At 56.3% G+C, this 18,910-nt stretch overlaps 1 protein-coding gene across 4 annotated transcripts in view; it reads right to left on the bottom strand.

The window, feature by feature from the left end:
- The window catches only part of RHBDL3 (rhomboid like 3), a gene marked incomplete at both ends in the record, with an annotated part of 42,561 nt that extends 25,802 nt beyond the window's left edge, over positions 1–16,759 (bottom strand). Inside the window, 3 exons of one of the 4 annotated variants that reach the window (XM_082860044.1) lie at positions 1,134–1,292; positions 15,120–15,143; positions 16,649–16,759. In XM_082860044.1, coding sequence (XP_082716170.1) covers positions 1,134–1,292; positions 15,120–15,143; positions 16,649–16,759 — 294 coding nt within the window. Of the gene's footprint in view, positions 1–1,109; positions 1,293–15,119; positions 15,144–16,648 lie in introns of all 4 variants that reach the window. The other 3 variants (XM_082860043.1, XM_082860045.1, XM_082860046.1) reach the window with 3 other exon arrangements.
- Between the last annotated feature and the right edge of the window lie 2,151 nt (positions 16,760–18,910).

The raw sequence follows: 18,910 nt of genomic DNA on the forward strand, positions 1-18,910 counted from the left end.
CCCCCGCCCTCTGGGAGATCTGCTCCCTGGGTCCACTCTGAACAGCAGGTTTCTTCACCACTAAAAGCCCTACAGCTGCTCCCTGCAATCACGCTAACCTCTGGGCAAAGGCAGGTCCTTAATCAAGAGGCAATTAAAACAATGCCAGAGCCCACGCATACACATCAGAGAGCAAACCTGGCACGATGGCAGGTCCTGGCTCCTCCATCACTGATGCTTTTGAATTCCAAGAGCCTGGGGACTTCACACCAGTCATTTCATGGGTGACAAGAAGAGGGGCGACTGTTTCCATTTCACCAACAGGGAAACCAAGTGGGGCCTTCCGGCCTCGTGTTCACGCTGCTAGTTCATGCAGCTTCTACTCATGTGCCATCCACCCCACAGAGGGATGCTTCCTGCTTAATCCCACTGAACCCCACTCCAATCCCGCCACAGTAGCCCCCGGGACAGCACAGCAGTAACCCCAGTGAGGAGGAAGTCCTGACTCCAAGACACCAGACCACTGGGCAGGACTCCCGGGCCTCCCGTCTCCAGCCCCTCCGACAACCCAGGACAGCTGCCGGCAGGTCTGATGAGCTCCGGCCTTCACCCATGCGCCCCGTGGCTCCCGAAAGGTCTGCCCTGATCCTCCCAACATCCACTCCCCAGCTCCTCTCCTGCCAACGATAACCTCCCACCTCCCACTCCAAATCCTTCCTTTCTGTGGAAATGACCCCATTCCCAGCTCCACGGGTGGGCACTGATTGGTTTGATTCAATCAGCACAACCCACTGACCCAATCTAGGCCAACTGGAGGAAGGAAATCCCAGGCCTCAGGTGGGAGCTACCAAGTCCCTCTCCTCCACTGCGCGGTGAGGCCTGAGGGCATGAGGGCTGGAACAGCTGCAGCCACTTTGCTGCCACGATGGTAGGGCCTGGAATTGCCTGGGGCTTTTTTGAGTAGTGCTGACACTGCAGAAAGCAGAACTGACAGATAAAGAGAAATTGGGTCCTTGGTGATTTCCTTTCACCTGCTGAAGCCTGCACTTTTTCAATGCTGCAGACCAACAGATCCCATTAATTATCCAAAAGGATCCTCTAAGCCACACCCCCAAACAGGCCTCTCCCAGTGGCGAGGGGCCCAGAGCACTCACCAGGTTGACAAAATCCTGGTAGCCGATCTGCCCGTCGGCATGGCTGTCGGCGAGAGCCAGCAGCACCTCCCTCTTGTGCGGGTCCAGCTTGGAGCTTTGGCTCTCCAGGAGGCTCCGGAACTTACATGTGCTGATGTAGCCCGTGTTCCCAGGGTCAAACTGAGGGAGAAGCACACACAGCAGCGGGGTCAGAAGGGCTCCGTCTCCCTCTCCACACTGCCCCGGGTGCCCCATCACCGTCACCACTCACAGCTCCTGTCTCCAGCCCTCTGCTGACAGAGGGCTAGGCGGCATCTGGGATGTTTCCAAGGCCCCCAGGGGAAACATCCAAATAGGGCGGACAACCACGTACAACCCTAGAAGGCCCTGGAGACCTTTGAGACCGCCCAGCGCAGCCCTGTGGTGCGTGGAGAAGGGAAACGGAGGTTCAGAGAGGTTATTACTCTCTGCCCTTACTCCTGACCCTGGACAAGGGGAAAGAGGGAATGAAAAGGCGATGAGTAGAGGAACATGAGGAAATCTGGGGCCTGGGGCAGAGGGACTGAGCGGGGAAGGCACGAGGCCCCGGGCAGCGGGGAGCACAGCCCGGACAGCGCTTCCGCATCTGCCTGCCAGCCCCTCTCCCACGCCTGCACCCACGTACACCCCACAACCTGCACACAGGGCTCCCCAAAGACACTGTGCTCTGAGTGTTTGGTTGTTTTTCTTTATTTTTGGGCCATGCCACACAGTATGTGGGATCTTAGTTCCCAGACCAGGGATCGAACCCGCGTTCCCTGCATTGGAAGCGCGGAGTCTTAACCACTGGACCACCAGGGAAGTCCCTGGTTGGATTTTTGACGCTGCCCTTTTCCCTCTGCAGCTTTGCACACGTGGGCACCTCTGCCTAAGACTCCCTCTCTCCCCTTGTCTCCCTGGGAGACTCCGACTCACCCTTCCGACTCCTCAGATGTCCCGCGTCCAGGGAGCCTTCCCCCAACACACGATCTGCATCCCCTGCATGTCAGACCGCCCTCTGGCCTCCACCCTGCACTGGCCTCCATTTTCAACTCCTTGCAGGTCGGTGCACAACTTTCCCCGGGGCTTAGACCACAGAGCCGGGCAGAGTCGGCACTCAGTGAAGATTTGTTGGGTGAACAAGTGGATGTTTGGGTGAAAAGACAGGTACCCGTTTTCCAAGGAAAGGCTCACAGGTTCAGTTAGAAAAGGGGCTTATTCATCTCTCCCAGAGAAGCACATAAGCTTTCTGTCACCCTTCCATCGCCTCTCCTTCCCTGCAGAGCCCAGTGTCCCCACTCAGTACACACTAACGAGCTGCCAGGTTGCCCAGGGAAGTCCTGTTCACAAACCTCGTCCCCACATGAATTCACTGCACACGGAGGTGCTGCTGAGATTTTAAAAGGCAGACAGACGTCCGCGTGTGCATGACAAGGGAGCCCGAAGACCGAACCCACCTTTCCCTCTTTTCTGGATAAGGTCAGTGAAGACTATTTTCGGAAGGCTGATGCTGTGTGCAGCCTGTCTAAGACAATCCAGGAGAAACAGCCAAGAGTCACAAGTCGTGACTCCTTCAATTCTCCCCAGAACTCAACGAGAGAGGACCTCTCTAATGAGGCCTATTTAAACATCTGCCTGTGTACCCAATCCTCCACCCAAAATACCAGATTTCAGGGATGACACCTCTTCGGTTCCCACCATCGAGTACTTCAGGAAACTCACCTACCCTCCGTTCCAGAAAGACCTTTACGAGTAAAAACGCCTAATATTTGCTGAGTGTTTTCATGGGGCCAAACATCACACCAAGCACTTCATGTAAATATATGATTTCTTTGATCTCCTACCGCGACCTTATGAGCGGGTCCTATGATTAGATCTCCATGTCACAGATGAGGAAGTAGAGACACGGGAAAACGAGCACAGAGAGGTTAAGTGACATGTCTGCAAGTGGCAGAGCCAGGATTCCAGACCCGGGCAGCCCGGCACTGCCTTTAACCACTGGCTGCCGCTGACCTTCAGCCTCTAGGGCCTCTGCTCTGCTGCTCAGAAGCCAAATGTCAAGGGTCAAAGAGGTGAGTGCAGGCCCGGGAGCGGAGGGGCTCCAGGAGCCTCACGGGCCCACTCTACACAGATTTTTTAAGCAGGAAAGAGCTCAAACAGCAACAGTTCTGATCTCCTTATAGCTCAGACAGGAAATGACGCCTGGAGTGGCAAAGTGGAGACGGCAGCTAGGGAGGGTCTCCTTCTCTGCCTGGGACCCCTCCCGTCCCCACAGGCTGGCACTGGCTACAGGGACTCACCAGCCTGGCCCCTGCCTGGGCCCACGTGGCCCTCGTACTGGGTGGGCTGACGTGGGGGATGTGAAGCAGCCCCGGGCCCTGGGAAGATCCATCCCCTCCCTAACCCTCCCCTGGTGAGCACGGCAGGGGGCAGTGGGCTGCTCACAGCAGGGAGCCTCTGCTGCCCAGCCCGGGGGAAGGAAGCCAATCCCCGCCCCGGGGGCCCATCCGCGGCTGGGGTGGGGGGCAGTGGGGTGGAGGCGCTGGGATCAGGCAAGGGCCCCTCTCCCTCATTCCAGCTCCAGACAAAGGACCACCTGCTCCCCTGCTCTCCCTCCCCCTCCAGGGCTCCCTGCTGTCGTCCTAGTGACAGGGGCTGCCCTGTGGCTCCTCCCCCTACCCCCCACCAGGGCCTGCCAGGCCTGCCCTTAGCACATTACAGGTTCCAGACCGCAGAGAAGGAGCTGGAAGCCGGCCGAGCCTCCCTTCTCTGCCAAAACTCTACCTTTCGTGCCAGGGCCAGACAGCCCAGACAATGGTGGGGGGGGGGGGTCATCGCTACGCTAATAATGAGGCCTCAGGGATGAAGGAGGGGGACTGGGGGAAAGGGTGGGAGAGAGAGGGAGGGGCCAGCTGCCTGGGCTCCACAGATGTACACGGGACACCTTCCAACCACAACCCCAAACACCTGGGAAGATGAGGGCAAGAGCCCCAGCTGACAGGGGGCAGGGGGCACAGGGCGGGGCGGGGCGGGGGGGGGTAGTGCAGAGAGAGGGAGCGAGGGGGAGACAAAAAGAAACACACAGAGAGGATTCGTGCAGAGGCGGAGAGAGGTGGGTACCACTGCCCTGACGGAGCTTCTAAAGGAGGCTGCGAGCAGCAAGGCAAAACGCCACTCTGGTCTCAGCCACTGACCAGTTTGTGCGATTGAGGGTAAACATCTCGAGCCATAACTGCGCCAGCCTCATTCATCAGGCGGGGCGAGCGTGCCCTCGGGGTGCGGTGGGTTGGAGCAAACGCAGGGCTGTGCTCTCCAGGGCCCAGGGCCGCCCGGACTCAGTGTCCAGCTCCACTTGCCTCATTCAAAGCGAGGAGGGAGCAGCCCTGCCATGGAGGCTTGGCCGACCCTCCTGGACACCATTCCCGCCTTTGGGCCTCCTCAAGGGCAGCTCTGGGGACAGGATCATACAAGCACCGTGGTTTGGAGCTTTGGGGGTAACAAACCCTTGTCAATAATGTACTGAAGGCCCCGAAGCTCCCCGTCCTGGGTGCTCCATGACCCAGAGTCACCCACTTTGGACTGAAGGGGGGCTCTTGGAATGAGGTCTAGGCTGGGTGGGTTGGAGACAACCTGACCGGGGTTAGTCTGGGGGTGGCGGGGCAGCGGGAGGAGTGGGGCTGTGAACAGCCGCAGGCAGAGGCCCCTTGGAGAGCCAGGAGCATCCTTGCAGCTGCCTCCCCAGTGCTGTGCAAGGCCGGGTGTGTGTGTGCATGTGTGTGTGTGTGTGTGTGTGCGTGCGTGCGTGTGTGAAGGGGGAGCCCACATTCAGCCTGCATGGAGACTGCTGACACAGAAGAGGAGGAAAACACAAAGTGACGAGTGACCCTCCCACAGCTCCCGCCCACCTGCCTTGGCCTTGAAAAGAGCTTCAAGACTCCAGGGGCGCTTAATCCCACCAGCACCCAGCCCTCTGGTCCCTTAATCCTCTAGGTCGCCAGTTCTCCCCACCCCCGGCGCCCCACGCATGCTCTGCTGTATATATATCCCATCTCCCGCCCTGCGCCCCCTCCTGGCTCACTTATGACCTTGGATGCAAAAAGGACCCACTGGATTCTCTCTGTACTGTTGCCACCTAGGGCTCTTCCCCTCCTCTGGGGCAAGGAGTTGGGGGAGAGTTCTGGAAGGAACCCCGGCCCCAGCCGCTGTACCACCTTGGGCAGATCATTAACCACACTGCCTCACTTTCCCCATCCACCATGTAGTAGGAAATCTCCCTTCCTGGGGCGATGTAAGGTGGTCCGTCCCCAGCCCTGCATACCTAAGCATACGATATGCAAATGGGGGCTGGGGAAAGAGACATCCACAGCCCACACAGCCCATGGGAGCAGCTGATCTTCAATTCTGCATCCTTGCTCGGCCAAAGGGCTGATGGGAAATTTGGAATCAGGATGAGGCAGCTTACATTTGGGGGGGGGAGGGGGGAGGTCTGTGCTGTAGGAAGGACCTGGTGACACTGGAAAGAAGGACAGCAGGTCAGGAAATTGTAAGTCATGATCCAGGAGAGCTGAACGGAACCTCAGTGGTTTTCAAACTGCTCTGCAGAGTTCTAGGGGCTGGGGGACTTCCGAAGCCCAGCGAGGTGGGGCGGGGGTTGCCAAGCGGCCCCGTTCTGAGTTGTTTTCTGTGTTAGCCTTCTGCATACTGCCTGGTTGAACAGCAACGATGGTGGCTATGTATGCAGAATACCTGCCAGGTATCAGGTGCTACCTCACTGAAACCTCAGGTCACCCCCCTATGTCCAGGTTTGTCTGGGACAGTCCTGGCTTCTTACACCTACTGTCTGAGCATGACTTTTTTTTTTGGCCGTGGCTGCGCAGCTTGAGGGATCTTAGATCCCTGACCAGGGATCAAACCCGTGCCCCCTGCAATGGAAGCACAGAGTCCTAACCACTGGACCGCCAGGGAAGTCCCTGGGCATGACTATTAACAATGTCCCTTTCACCCTCAAAATCCTCCCAATTTGGATAATCAATTATGTGGTTCCCCCATTTAAACCTCACAACAACCCTACGAGGTAGGTGCTATTTTACATGGGAGAAAAACGAGGCACCAAGAGCAGAGTTGCCCAAGTTTGAAGAGCTGGTCATTGGTGCAGGTGGACTCACATCCAGGGGGACGGGCCCAGAGCTTGCACGCTCCCATCATTAGGATGCTGTGGCTAAAAAGGGTTCGAGAGACCCCAGTTCAGTCCTCCCATTCGTTCATTTAACAAATACTTGCTAAGGATCGACTACGTGTCTGGCATCACACTAGCTCTATGGACAGGGAAGCAGGTGCAGAGAGCAAAAGAAACTAGTTCAAGGTCACAGAGCAAGTTAGTGGTCAAGACGGAAATAGCTCAGGGTTCCTCCACAGTGGTTGGCTGGTCCAGCATTGCTCTTCCTTGTTTTTATCTGTCCTGTTCTGTCGTATGAAATATAACTGGCTCAGGGTTTCCCAGTGTGTGTTTCGTGGAACACCAGGCCCAAGACGGTGCATGAAATAAGGGTGCTGTGGTTCCAGAAGTTTGGGAAGCCCTTTTGGAAGGGCGTGATGTATAAAACCATATTAAAGGTTCTTCAAGATCTTACAGTGGAGAATCCTGTCTGATTCTGTTCAGCCCAGCATTTCCCAAACTTACTGGGTCTTTGATCATAATATTTTTTCACAGTAACACTCCATGGGACACGATCTGGGGAAAATGCATGAATCCATAGCAGAGTTACTTTCCCCTTTTGTGAAACCAGGCCCCTTTGTCAGTGGTTCCGAACCAGCCTTTCGCCTCCATCTCATGAGTGGCACAGGCCCTCGAGGCAGCTGACACTTTGTCCGGAGTCCTCCAGGCAAGTTAGAAGCCTGCCGGATCCAGGCCCCAGCCAGAGGGTTGAGGAGGGTGCCAGGCCCTCGGAGTGGCCGAGGAGGAAGTGACTGGCCTAATGGGCTGAGCTGAGCTTCCAGGGAACCAAGCCCGCAGGGTCTGGGATCTGCCTGCTCAGCACCCAGGACAGCAGCGCCACTTCTCCCCTCCCTGCTGCAGGCCCAGGAGCCCGGCCAAGGTTTCAGAATCCACCCAGCGGCAGCAAAGCAGAAGAGAAAGAAGAAAGGAACACGTCTATTTTATAGCTCTTATGTTACGTGTGATCTGCAGCAACTCATTTCCAGGACAATTACATGTCTGGTCCCTTCTCTCTCCCAGGGGGACCTCTCCCTCTCCTTCATCTCGAGAGGTCCATGTCCTCAGTGAGGGGTGTGGGAGCCCAGAGGTAGCACCTGGGGAGCCATCCTTGTGCAGACCTCTCACGCCCGGAAGGTCGGGACCTGGAGTCTAAGGAAGCCTCCCATCTCAGGCCCCACTGTCCCCGCTCTGTCCACTGAGACAGAATAAGCCCTGGGAAAGGACCCCATGGTATGCGTGCCAGGGCAGAGGAGGGTGCAGGCAACTGCCCCTCCCCACTTAGGGGGTTACCATGGCTCATCTGCTGGCTCCCTGCATCATCACCCGGCTTCTGAGCAGAGCGGAATTAACGAGGCTGCCCAGGGGTTTCCAGCTCAGCAGAGCAGTCCCCATCCAACAGCCACAGCCCACCAGGGAACTCAGGCCCATTCAGGGATATTTACAGCCCCATAAATTAGGCCCAGGCCTGCAGCTGCTGAGGTCAGGAGGCGAGGTTAGGGGAGTAGCAGCTTTCTCTAGCGCTTCTGCCTTGCAAATGAAGATGCTAATTCGCCCCACAGAGAAAACCACCTCACACCATCCCCCGACTTCCCCCCCAGACCTGAAATACTCATTGGCACAAATATTTGATTGCTCTTATTCTCACATCAACCCTAGAGTATAAGTGTGATTCGTCCCATTTAACAGATATGGAAACTGAGGCACACAGAGACGAACGACTTGTCCAGAGGCGCTTCAGTGAGTAGAACAGGGTACCATCGGGCCTGCTTTCAGCTGAAGCTAGGAGTGGATTTATAAAGACCTCAAGCCTCCCTGGGAAGAAGAGAGACCAGCTCCTAAAAGCCAGGTTCTGACCCCTCCTGCTCTCCAGTCTCCCCACATGGAGGCACGAGGGGCTCCCCTGGGATTTGGCCAGGCATCTGACAGCTGGGGAAGCTTCAGCAATTCGATGATTCCCAGTTACATTATTTCTGTTCTTACAGCTGCCACCCCAGGGTTCTGGGGGAGGGAGCTCATCCCTCTCAAGGGGCTTCTCCCAGAAGCTCCAAGTCAGGCTCCTGAACATCCCTCCCATAAGTCAAAGAGCTGAACCCCAGGATCTGAGGTTGGCAGGCTGATTAGGAAGCTAGAACACCCTTCCATCAGCAGAGAAGCGGAGGACGTCCTGGCCTGAATCCAGGCTGAGCTGCTGGACAACTGGCAAATTTCCAGAAAACTACCCAGCTCTCTCTCTCTCAACACCTGGGCCGTGAGAAGAAGAGCTCTCAGACCTTCCCCGGAAGGCAGAAAGCTGGGGTCAAGTGGGGGCCGCCTCTTTCCTCCAGGCCTGCCCATCTCCACCCTGAGAGAGAGCCTCCTGGAAGACCCTGCTTCTCCCGCTTCAAACCACAGAAGGCCTTGGAGGCACACAGACTCTGAGGGGGCAGCTGGGGGTTGTGACTCAGAGGCAGGCCCCTTGGGTCCCAGGAGCAGATGTAACACCTGTGCTGCCTCGCCCAGGTCCAACCATCAAGGACAACTGGGGACTGAAGCCGAGTCATGGCCATAAAGGTAGGAGTCCCAGGGGAGCTGCGGGCAGGGAGAGGTGGGAGGGTTCGAGCAGGGAGGGGTCTTAATCTGCCCCATCCCACCCCCTTCAGCCTAAACTCATTTCCTCTTGCTGCTTCTCCTGGAATCCACCAAGGGATCCCTCTGGTTCCCCAGAAAAGAGAGATCCAGGGAGAAGGAGGGGAGTGGGTTGTCCACAACTCGAGATACACATCAGCTCACTTCCATAATAGAGAACAGCGCCCTGCGCCCAATCTCACAGTCGATCACCAGGAACTGCCAAATCTGAACACTGGGCAGAGCAGGCCCGCCCTGGGGTCTGGCCACACGTGGTGCCCGATGCCTCATTCTCACCCTCACCCTCTGCCATGCAGGCAGCCAGTGAGCGGAGGGAAAATGCTTGGGCGTCCACATTCCCCCAGGCAGCCTCTATCCAAACACTTCTCTCCTTTCTTTGGAAGGTTCAGGGGGAACGTGGTTTTCCAGCTCCTGCCCTGAAGAAGTCAGTTTGATATGGTGGAAGGAACCCCAGACTGGGGATCTGGACACTTTGATTCAAGACCTAGAACTATTACGTGGCCGGAGGTTATTTTGAAAACTGTGTTAATTTCTTTAAATTCCAGTAACGCGGTAACCACCTCCATATTTATCAGGGGCTCACCACACACTGTGCCACGTGCTATACACACACCATCTCATCAGGCCTCACCACAGCCCTGAGGGCAGGCAGCTTACTGATGAGAAAACCAAGGCTTGGAGAGGTCACCCGGCTTGCCCCCTGTCACATAGCGAGGAGGAAAACTGGGACCTGAGGCAGACTCCGTGTCCTCGCCCCTGCCTGAGTCACTCAGGGTGCCAAGAAAGCAGACGGAAGCCTGCGAGGCCCGGGTGCAGGAACACCGGTCAGAGAGGGAAAGAAAGCAGAGCCGGGCTCTAGTTCCAGCTCCGACATTACTGCACCAAGTGACCTCAGAAGGTCTCGGACCTCTGTTTCCTCATCTGCAAAGTGAGCAGATCGGACAAGATGCTTCCACCGACCTTCTACTAATCCACAGTCCTTGAGGTGGCGGCAGCCCCAGAAGGGCTGACACAGGCGAGGTGGCCGCACAGTCGGGGTCTGCCCCTGGAGAAGACATCAGAACCCAAGACAACATGTGCAGGGACGTAGCTGGACTTGTTCACTCCAGCATGTGCGTGCCTGTTCCGTGTCAGGCAGGCAGGAAGGCAGCGAGCAACCTCAGCTCCCTTGGCCCCGCTGCTCAACCGCTATCAAATGCCTTTCTGGGAGTGGTCAGGGATAAAAGGGTTAATTCAGCATGACTGCTGGGGTCACTGGGCCAGGAGCAGGGTAGGGAAGCTGGCTTTGCGGTAGAAGGAAGTCCACAGACTTTAGGGGCCTGGACGCCACCTGATAAGGGGTTGGAGATGCAGAGCCTGAGTAAGGGAATCCCTCCCTGCTGGTTCATCCTGTGTCCTGGTGGCTGACTCTGGGGCAGGTGCTTTCTGTGCGGCTCTTCACTAATCCATGCAGCAGTCTCATCTGAACCTCTTTCCACCTCCCAGAACCCTCTTAAGCCAGCCTGCAGGGCTGTAAATGAGGCAGGCTTCAGGGTCAGGCTAAGGGAAGACCCTCAGGCTGGAGGCAAGGAGGCTGGACAGGGGAGACACTTGGGAAAAGCAAGCAGAAAAATCCTCCGGGCGCAGAAGTGTCTCTCTCTCCAGGAGCCGGGACTGGGAAGGAGCTGGTTTGGAGGCTTCAGCCTTTCCTATAGGGGCCTGGATCTCAGAAGCAGCCCTGTGCTTCTTCCAGCAAATTCTGGCTCCTGGTCAAAAGACAGTTGTCAAATGTCCACTGGGGGTTAAGACTCTGCGCTTGCACTGCAGGAGGCACAGGTTCGATCCCTGGTCGGGGAACTAAGGTCCCACATGCCACTCGGTGTGGCCAAAAAAAAAGTCCACTGGGTATCAGACATCACTAAGAGAGTTTCCACTTCCATTTAACTCCCACAGTCATCCCCGGAGTTAAAGATAACCCTCCCCATTTTAGAGATGAAGAAATTGAGGCTCGGAGAGCTCATGTTGCTTGACCCCAATCACAAAATCAGTAAGGCTTGAACCCAGGACTCTCTGACCCCACTTTCAGGGTTCTCCCCAGCAGCCCACGCAAGCAGCTCTGTGTTGTGTTCGTAGCATGTTTATAATTTTGGAGGGATAGTCAAGACTTGTCTGCTTCCCTTCTGGGAGATTAGCCAAGTTAGGGTCCCTTCTTGAGGTCTGGAAAATGCACGCTCCTAGTCGGGAGGGAAAAAGGGAGACAGGATCAAGTTCCTTTCAATTCTCCCTTTTCCCTCTTGCTTGTTTGAGCTTGGAAAGCAATTGTGCTCTGTTGACTTAACAGAACTCTGCTCCAAACCCTTTTGCTCATTAAACATTTGGAGATCTTGAAGGCATTTGTAAGGGTGAACCTGGAAATGGTTTTCCAACCCTGGAAACCTTTTATGGGTTAACGGGCTCCAGCCCCATACCTGCCATGGACCTGCTATTTGACCTTGGGTCCTTGAGGGCATCTCCCTGGAGTTCAGGAAGGGACTGGGAGTGAAACTATCAGAGCATAACCTGAAAAAGAGGAGCCTGTAGGAAACCTATGGGAGCAATAACTAAAGGGTACATTACCTGGGCACAATTGTCAATATCAGGGGAGAAGATCAGAAATCAAAAATAAACCTAACCACATATACAAATTTACTAAATGATACAATTTCTCAATATATAAAGGCAGGCTTTCTTGGGACTTCCCGGGTGGTCCAGTGGTTAAGACGCTGTGCCCTCACTGCAGGGGGCATGCATTCAATCCCTGGTTGGGGAACGAAGATCCTGCATGCCTCGTGGAGCAGCCAAAAATAAAAAAAAAATTAAATAAGTAAGTAAATAAATAAATTAAGCCTTTCTTAGTAAGTGATGCTGGTGTAACTGGATAGGAATAGGATCTGGATGGAATAAAGAGTCAGACAATTTTTTTTTTTCAATCAGAGAAAAAACAGTAGGAAACAGAAGCACATATTTATGCGATCTGAAGAGGGAAGAAAAGTGTCTCGGCTCCAAAGCAACATAAGGAATCATGAAGAAAAGGCCCAACAGATTCAGCTGTAGAAAAATAAGACATTTTTACCATGATATTACACTATAATGACGGGTTAATATTTATGGTAACTTTAAAATCTAGTATTTAGGGAAACCACCCAAGGATATGAAAAGACAGTTTCCTTAAGGAGAAGTTCAAACAGGAAACAAACACCTGGAACATCTGGGGGTCAACGTGATGATCTTCAGGTTTCCTGTCTGTTGTAATTTCTGGGACCTGTGAGGAAACACTGGGGAGGGGGTGAGGTTGGGTGGCGTGTTACACCCCTGCTTGAGCAGACCAGACAAATGTCCAGGATGCCGGGGGTGGGCGGCGGCCAGGTAAACATCCAAGGGACTGGGGTCACCTGTTTTCTGCACCTCCAACTCCCCAAAAGGCATTCTGGCCATTGAGTTGAGGGGTGACCACATAGGACCAAAAGGCCAAGGTCATGGCTTCGAGCCCTTGGATCCAATTAGGGTCATGTTGGGTCAAAGCTACTCTACATGCTGAAGAACCAGACAGCACAGAGGCACCGGTCTAATTCCATTCCTAACACCTGGAAAAGGTCCCAGCTGATCCCGGTTTGAAACCAGGTGACCACTGGCATCCCCCCCTTGACCCAAGATGGGAAGGAGGACCGACTGGGGCCAGCCTCCCAATCCAGTGACCGCGGGAAGGTGAATTCCAGGGCCACATCAGTTTACAGGGATTCTGACGGATGTCATGTGAATCCTACCCCATTCAGCAGAGTTTGGCCCATCAGGGCTATTTCTGTAAGAAACTGTGGGAAGGCTGCCTGCAACCACCAGCCAAACGTTCTTTCTTGAGTGCACCAAGTTCACCATCACCAAATCCTTCCTTTAAGTAGGCCCAGAGGAAGAGTCAGAAAGGATAAGACCCCTCAGCTTTCCAAATAACCCGGCGTCCTTCTGAAGTTGTACATCCATTTATGAAGTTTCACACCGGCTTTGCATTCAGCCCTATCAGGGGAATGGTCCAGGTGGGCTGCACAAAGGAGGCGGAACAGACGCAGAGGGACTGGATATCTGCCAGAGGTCAGGCCCCCGCTCAGGAGCAGTTCTTCTCAAACACTAAAGCACCCATAGGAAGGAAAACAACAGAAACATGCTGCTAAAGCCCCGTGAGGGCTGGGGAGCGGACCTAAGGCAGAACTTATCATGAGAGAAAAAACTGTCCAGAGTTAAGTTTGGGGAGTTTCTTTCTGAGAATTAATGTTGTCTGTCCAGAATGGTTTCTGAGTGGGCCTTCCCAGAAGCAGGTGGATGCTCTCTGTGACACCCAGGATCTCCCTACAGTGGGACAAATGGGATTTCAGAGACCACGCGCTGATATGAGGTGCTATACATTCTCTCTGCTCCCTCAAGTTCCAGATTCTTTCTCCTAAAAGTTTTCCTCCGTTCGCCCAAATAGTTCATTTTACAATGTAAACACACACACACACACACACACACACACGCAGGGATTGGCAAAGGAAATTAATCAAAATGAGAAAGACACAGACAGAGGGAAAAAAAGAATGATACACTTTGTTCTAGGTTTGGATTCTAAATCTGGCAGGAGGTGTGAAGGGCTGGCAGCTTGCTGGTCGTGGCATCTGTGGCAGCAGGCAGCTCCCTCCTGCCTCAGGGCGTCAGGCCAGAAGTGTCTGTACTCTTAAGAGCCGGAGGGAGAGATGGTGTACCCCAGAGGGGCAGGAGCGGCAGGATGCTCCCCAAGCCACAGCCAGGCCTTGTGTTGAGGTGGATGACAGCCCCCAATCCCCACCCCAGGCCCACCATGCCTTTCAAGCTGAATTCCGTGTTGTCAGTCCCACTTGGCCGTCTGTCTGCATTTAGCTGACTCCTCAAACTGAACTGGTCTGAAACCAAAGTTGTCAATTTTACAAACCCCCCTGCCCCCAGCCTGACTTTTCCTTCTCCTCCTAGGTGCAGAACCTCAAAGTTATACATGTGGTTCACCTCATCTATTTGGGTCTAATAAGATCTTCCAATTCTCCCATCACCATGTCCCTCTTCCCTTCCACTCCCACTGTCATCTTCCAAGTCAAGGGCTTGTCTCCATTCATGGCAGCAGGCTCCTGGCCAGTTCCTCTCATCCCTGCAACCCATCTCACCTCTATCCCACTCTCACACAGGATCTTCCCAAAGCACTGCCTGGATCTGGTAACAAACTTGTCAAAAAAGCTTTCAAAGGCTTCCCCTGCCTCCAACAGGACGAGGTCTGGTCCGTGCTACTTTTTCAGCTTTATCTACCTCTCCAACCCAACACGCTCCCTCTGGCCCAACCAGACTGGTCTCTTAAAGTCACACACACTTCATGGTATAGTCATTTTCACCCCAGGACCACAATGCTCACTATTCCCCCACACTGGGACAGCTCTTGCCACCTCTCCTTCTGCATCATGAAACGGGGAGGGAGAAGGAAACACATAACAACAGCACGCAACAGGAGTACCAAGCAAAGAAGAGAACCATTTCCCCGCTGAAGGTCAAATGTCCGTCTCCCGGTTCCAAAGCCAATGCGTGGCACTTCCAACTCCATCCACCACGCCTAGGCTCTAAGCATTGCGAACAATCACATACAAGTTTCCAGCTATGACTCCCCCATCCCTGCAGCAAAATTAGAGTAGAGTCAGCTTTCAGAAGTGCTCATATCGAGTCGCCCTTCAAGGATGGCAGAGATTTGACTTCAGTGGCTCTCTGATGGTGGAGGGGGAAGAGGAAAGGGGACGTTAACCTAAGCCCTTCCCCCTCCTCCCCAGCCCCAAAGGTGATCCCCTGGCATACAGAGAACGTCCCAGGCTTTCAATACATATTATCCAGTGTCTCCCTGGTATAAAGCCCGTCCTGGTGAAGTGGCGTTGGGAGGAGGAGGCAGGGAGGGAGGGAGGGATCTCTCAGGGGAGCCCCCCCGCCCCCCAAACCTGGAGAGCAGGACCGTTCATTTCCAGAGCTGCCTTAAGCCACGCCCCCACGTCACCGTCTCAGGAGTGCAGAGCTGGGGAAGCCCACGCAAGCAGGGAGACTGCGGGGAGGGCTGGAAGGAACGGGGCGGGGGGGGGGGGATTTAACTGCTCACATACCTGATCAAACAGGACTTTCCAGTGCTGGTAGAGAGGGAGGCCATGCAGGAGAGGAGGAAGAAGAGAGAAAGAAAGAAACACACTTATCACCAAGGCCTCTGTAGCCTCCCAGCGGCTGCCCAGGCTCAGGGACCCGCGCGGACAAGAGATCAGGAAAACCTGGGAGAAGCTTCCCAAACGAGTCTACACATAGCAAAGGTGGAGAACTCAGGTTGGGGAGAGACAGCGTCCCTCATTCTGGGACAGGCAGGAGGAGAGATCAGCAGAACAAGGGTATCCTCAACAATTCCTAAATAAAGTCGTCCAATTCTGTCCGAGGGCCTCTAATAACTTCTGGCTAAAGCTTATCTCCGTGGGAATGCACGCCCAGGTGCAATTCCTGCAATTCCATCAGACCTGCTGCAACGGTCTCCACCTGCTGGGGGCCAATGACCCCTATCAGGAAAATCCACCCCTGCATAAGCATTAACATTTTGCCTGTAGTTTGGGAGGAGGGGGTTTCCGCCTGCACTGAAACCCACCCCCGGCCTCTTTCCAGACTGAGTCTAAGTGATGAGCACATGAGAGTCTGCCAGAGTGTTGGGGCCAGAAGCAAGTGAGGGATTTAATCACAAGAGTTACAGGAGATACAACCCAATTTAGACTTTCCGGCTGAGGTCTGGCAGGTTGAGGGCCTGGCTTCACTTCCCTGTCCCCACCCTGAGAGGGAACGGGCAGGACGTCTGCCCAATATTTCACCTCTGTTAGCGGGTTAACCTCGGGAGGAAGAAGCTTAAGAAACTCCAGTTCCCAGGACTCCCCAGTGCCGGCTCTGCCCACGGCTCCCAGGACCGGAGGGAGGGAGACACAGGCAGCAGATGGCAGGGAAGCCCTCTAGGGCAGCCCCTCCCTATCCTCGCCCAGGGGACCGTCGCTGGCACCGACGCGGTCTGGGGCTCCTAAGCCCCCCTCTGGGAGCAAAAGCGCTCCCAGCACTCCTTCTCTCCCTCCTCCGGCCGGGCTCAGGGGCAGGGGCCAGCTTGAATTTCAATCACTGTCGCGACAGGCCAGGTGCCGGGCGGGAGCTAATCCGGGAGCGGAGAAGGGGGTCGCCAGACCGGTCTGCGCCGCCGGGTTCCGGGGACTCTGCGGCGCCCGCTCCTTCCCCGGACTCGGAGAGCCCGCAGGTCGCGAGTGGGAGGGGAGGGGAGCCAAGCCACTGCTGTGACGCGGCCGCCTCTGCGGGAAAACGCCGTGTCCCAGGCACTGCACCAGCCGCGAGGAGGGGTCTCCGGTGGCCGACGGGTCCCCAGCACGGCGGCGGGCGCTGCGTTCCGAAGGGAAGCCCGGGGAGCCCAAGCAGGGGGTGGCGCGCGCGTTTCGGGGAGCCCGGTCCCTCCGCCCTCTCTCGCCCGTGGGGACCCGGCCAATCCGGGGCTCTCCCGCGTCACCCTGAAACCTCCCAGTTGCCCCGCGGGGGGCAAGCCGGGGGCAGCTCTCCCCCTGGAGCCCCCCAGAAAGTTTGCCCGGGCGGGGGAGAGGGCACTCACGTCCTCCGGCGCCGCCGACGGCCGCTCCTCGGCCTCGGGTTCCAGCTCCTCGATGCGCTCCGCCTCGGCGCAGGCGGCCACTGCGGGGCCCGGGCTGGGGTGCTCGCCCATGCCGAGGCGGCGTCCGGGGCCGGGCGCGGCTGCGGGGCTCGTCCCGGGGCTCCAGGCTAACTTTGCGCCGCGGCGGCCGCGCCGCTCGGAGCTCTCAGTGAGCGCCGCGCCGCCTCCGCCTCCGCGCCCGCCCCCATGGTCCCAGCCCCCGCGCCGCCGTCTTGCGACCCCGGGACGCCCGGCCCTCCGCCGCAAACTTCTCGGCTCCCGCGGCCCCGCCGGCCTCCGCCTCCGCCCCGGCCCTACGCCCGGCTCCGAGGCGAGGGCGCCCTTGGGCCGGCCCCGGCCTCCCGGCTCCCCGCACTGCCTTCCCGCTCCCCGCTCCGCACCCGAGTCTCCTCCTCCCCGCGGACTCTTCGGGGGCGGCGCGCAGGCGGGGGCGGGGCTGCTCCCGGGACCGCCGCCCCCTACCCCCCCCCCCACCCCGGGCGCCACCACCCGGGCCAAATCGGTCAGAGCGCCGCGGCCCAGGGAGGAGGAGGGCTGCGGCGGGCTTGGCGGGGAAGTGGCTGCAAGGTCCCGGGCGGGGATGGCCCCATCCCCACCTGCCTCCACCCCGGGTTCAGGTCTGTCTCTCAGGACTGGGTCGGGGGTGGGGGTGCAGCGTCTACTTGCCGGGACCCACCGGGTTAAAGATGACTTGGAGGCAGTAGACGCGTGACGGTGGCAGGGGCGAGGTTTTCACTAAGTTGGCAATGTCGGAGTTAACTAGGAGTGAATTGGGGGCCGGAGGCTGGGAAGACAGGATGCCCTGATCACCCTTCCATCTCTCTTCACTTCGGTCTCAGATCGTGGGAGGTCCAGGCAGGCTCAGTAGTTTAGGGATGAGAGAACTCAGGGGAGTCCCGGACCCCAGACCCTAAATCTTTCCCTCCTCACACCCCAGAACTATGTGACAGTGCCCTGGCTTCATTGGACCAGGTTGACAAAGGTAAGACCAGGGAAGTGCCCCAACTGGGAGAGGGGAGGTAAGGCAACTACAGCAAGTAGGAATCAAGTTAGAGCAGAGGAACAGGGGTTCTAAAGAAAACAATTGATGCCATTTCCTTGCAGGAAAGACCTCCCAGGAGAGACTGTCTCCCTTAAGCAGAGGCCGTGCCTGTAAATGGTGTCAGTGGCCGGCTGGGACAGGTGCCCAGCTCTTCCAGGGGGCTCAGGGATTCACTTCTGGTGATGTCCCACAGTCAGTCCCCAGCCCACACCTCCTTCCACCCCTCTTACCACCACCCACTCACCCACTGGCCTTTGCTCCTCTTCCTCTCAGAAACTGATGCTCTAATCCAGTAGTGGAAGTTGCAATTAATGCTCTCATCTTCGTAAAGCAAACACATGACCCCAGCCCCAGGATCCAACCTGTGACCATCTCACCTGACAATGACTGCTCCCCCTAAACACAGAGAAGGAAATTAACCCCCTTCTAATTAGTTGAGTTTGCTACAGACACCAATTTTCATCTCGGTTTCAGAAAGTGTGATCATTCCAACTATTTTTGTTTCTCACCACCCTCCCCCCAACCCTACTCTACTAAGTCAAGATCCTGCCAAGATTTCCTTGTAAATAAAACTGCATAGGGTGTGATTTTGAAAACAGCCTTTAGGGGACAGAAGAGAGGCCGACACACTTCTTCGTGGAAAGAAGCCCAGAAGGACAAGGTGTGGCTGGGGGCCGGGAGGTCAGTGTCACTGCCGTTGACACCACCCGGGTGCTGGATGTATTACACTTGGATCTTTGGGGCTGGAGAAGTGGGCCAGGAAGTGGGTGGTTCCAGGGGCAGGGGGAGGAGAAGAGCTCAGAGAGGGCTTGGTCTCTGTGAGATGCCCAGCAGCCCTGGGCAGTGTTCTGACCCTAGCTGCCCTTTGGATTCTGCCTTTTCTCCAGCCCAGGAACAGCTCTCATCAACCTATCCAACTCTTTCATCTCCTCCAGTGGAAGGGACCTCAGCAGGCTCAGTTCAGTTCCCTGAACACTTCTTGAGCTCCTACCGAGTGCCAGTGACAGAACTTTGGGAAGGGAGAGGTGGATAGCATCCAGTGACCTTCAGAAACTGTTTAATTGGGGGTGACAGCCAGGGAAGTCCAGGGGGTACAGAAACCCAAAGGAGGGGGGTTCCTGTGGGTCCAAGAGGGCTTCCCAAAGGATATGCCCCAGAAC

This window comes from Leucopleurus acutus (assembly GCF_964270905.1).
Source record: "Leucopleurus acutus genome assembly, chromosome: 19".
In the NCBI taxonomy this organism is placed as follows: domain Eukaryota; kingdom Metazoa; phylum Chordata; class Mammalia; order Artiodactyla; family Delphinidae; genus Leucopleurus; species Leucopleurus acutus.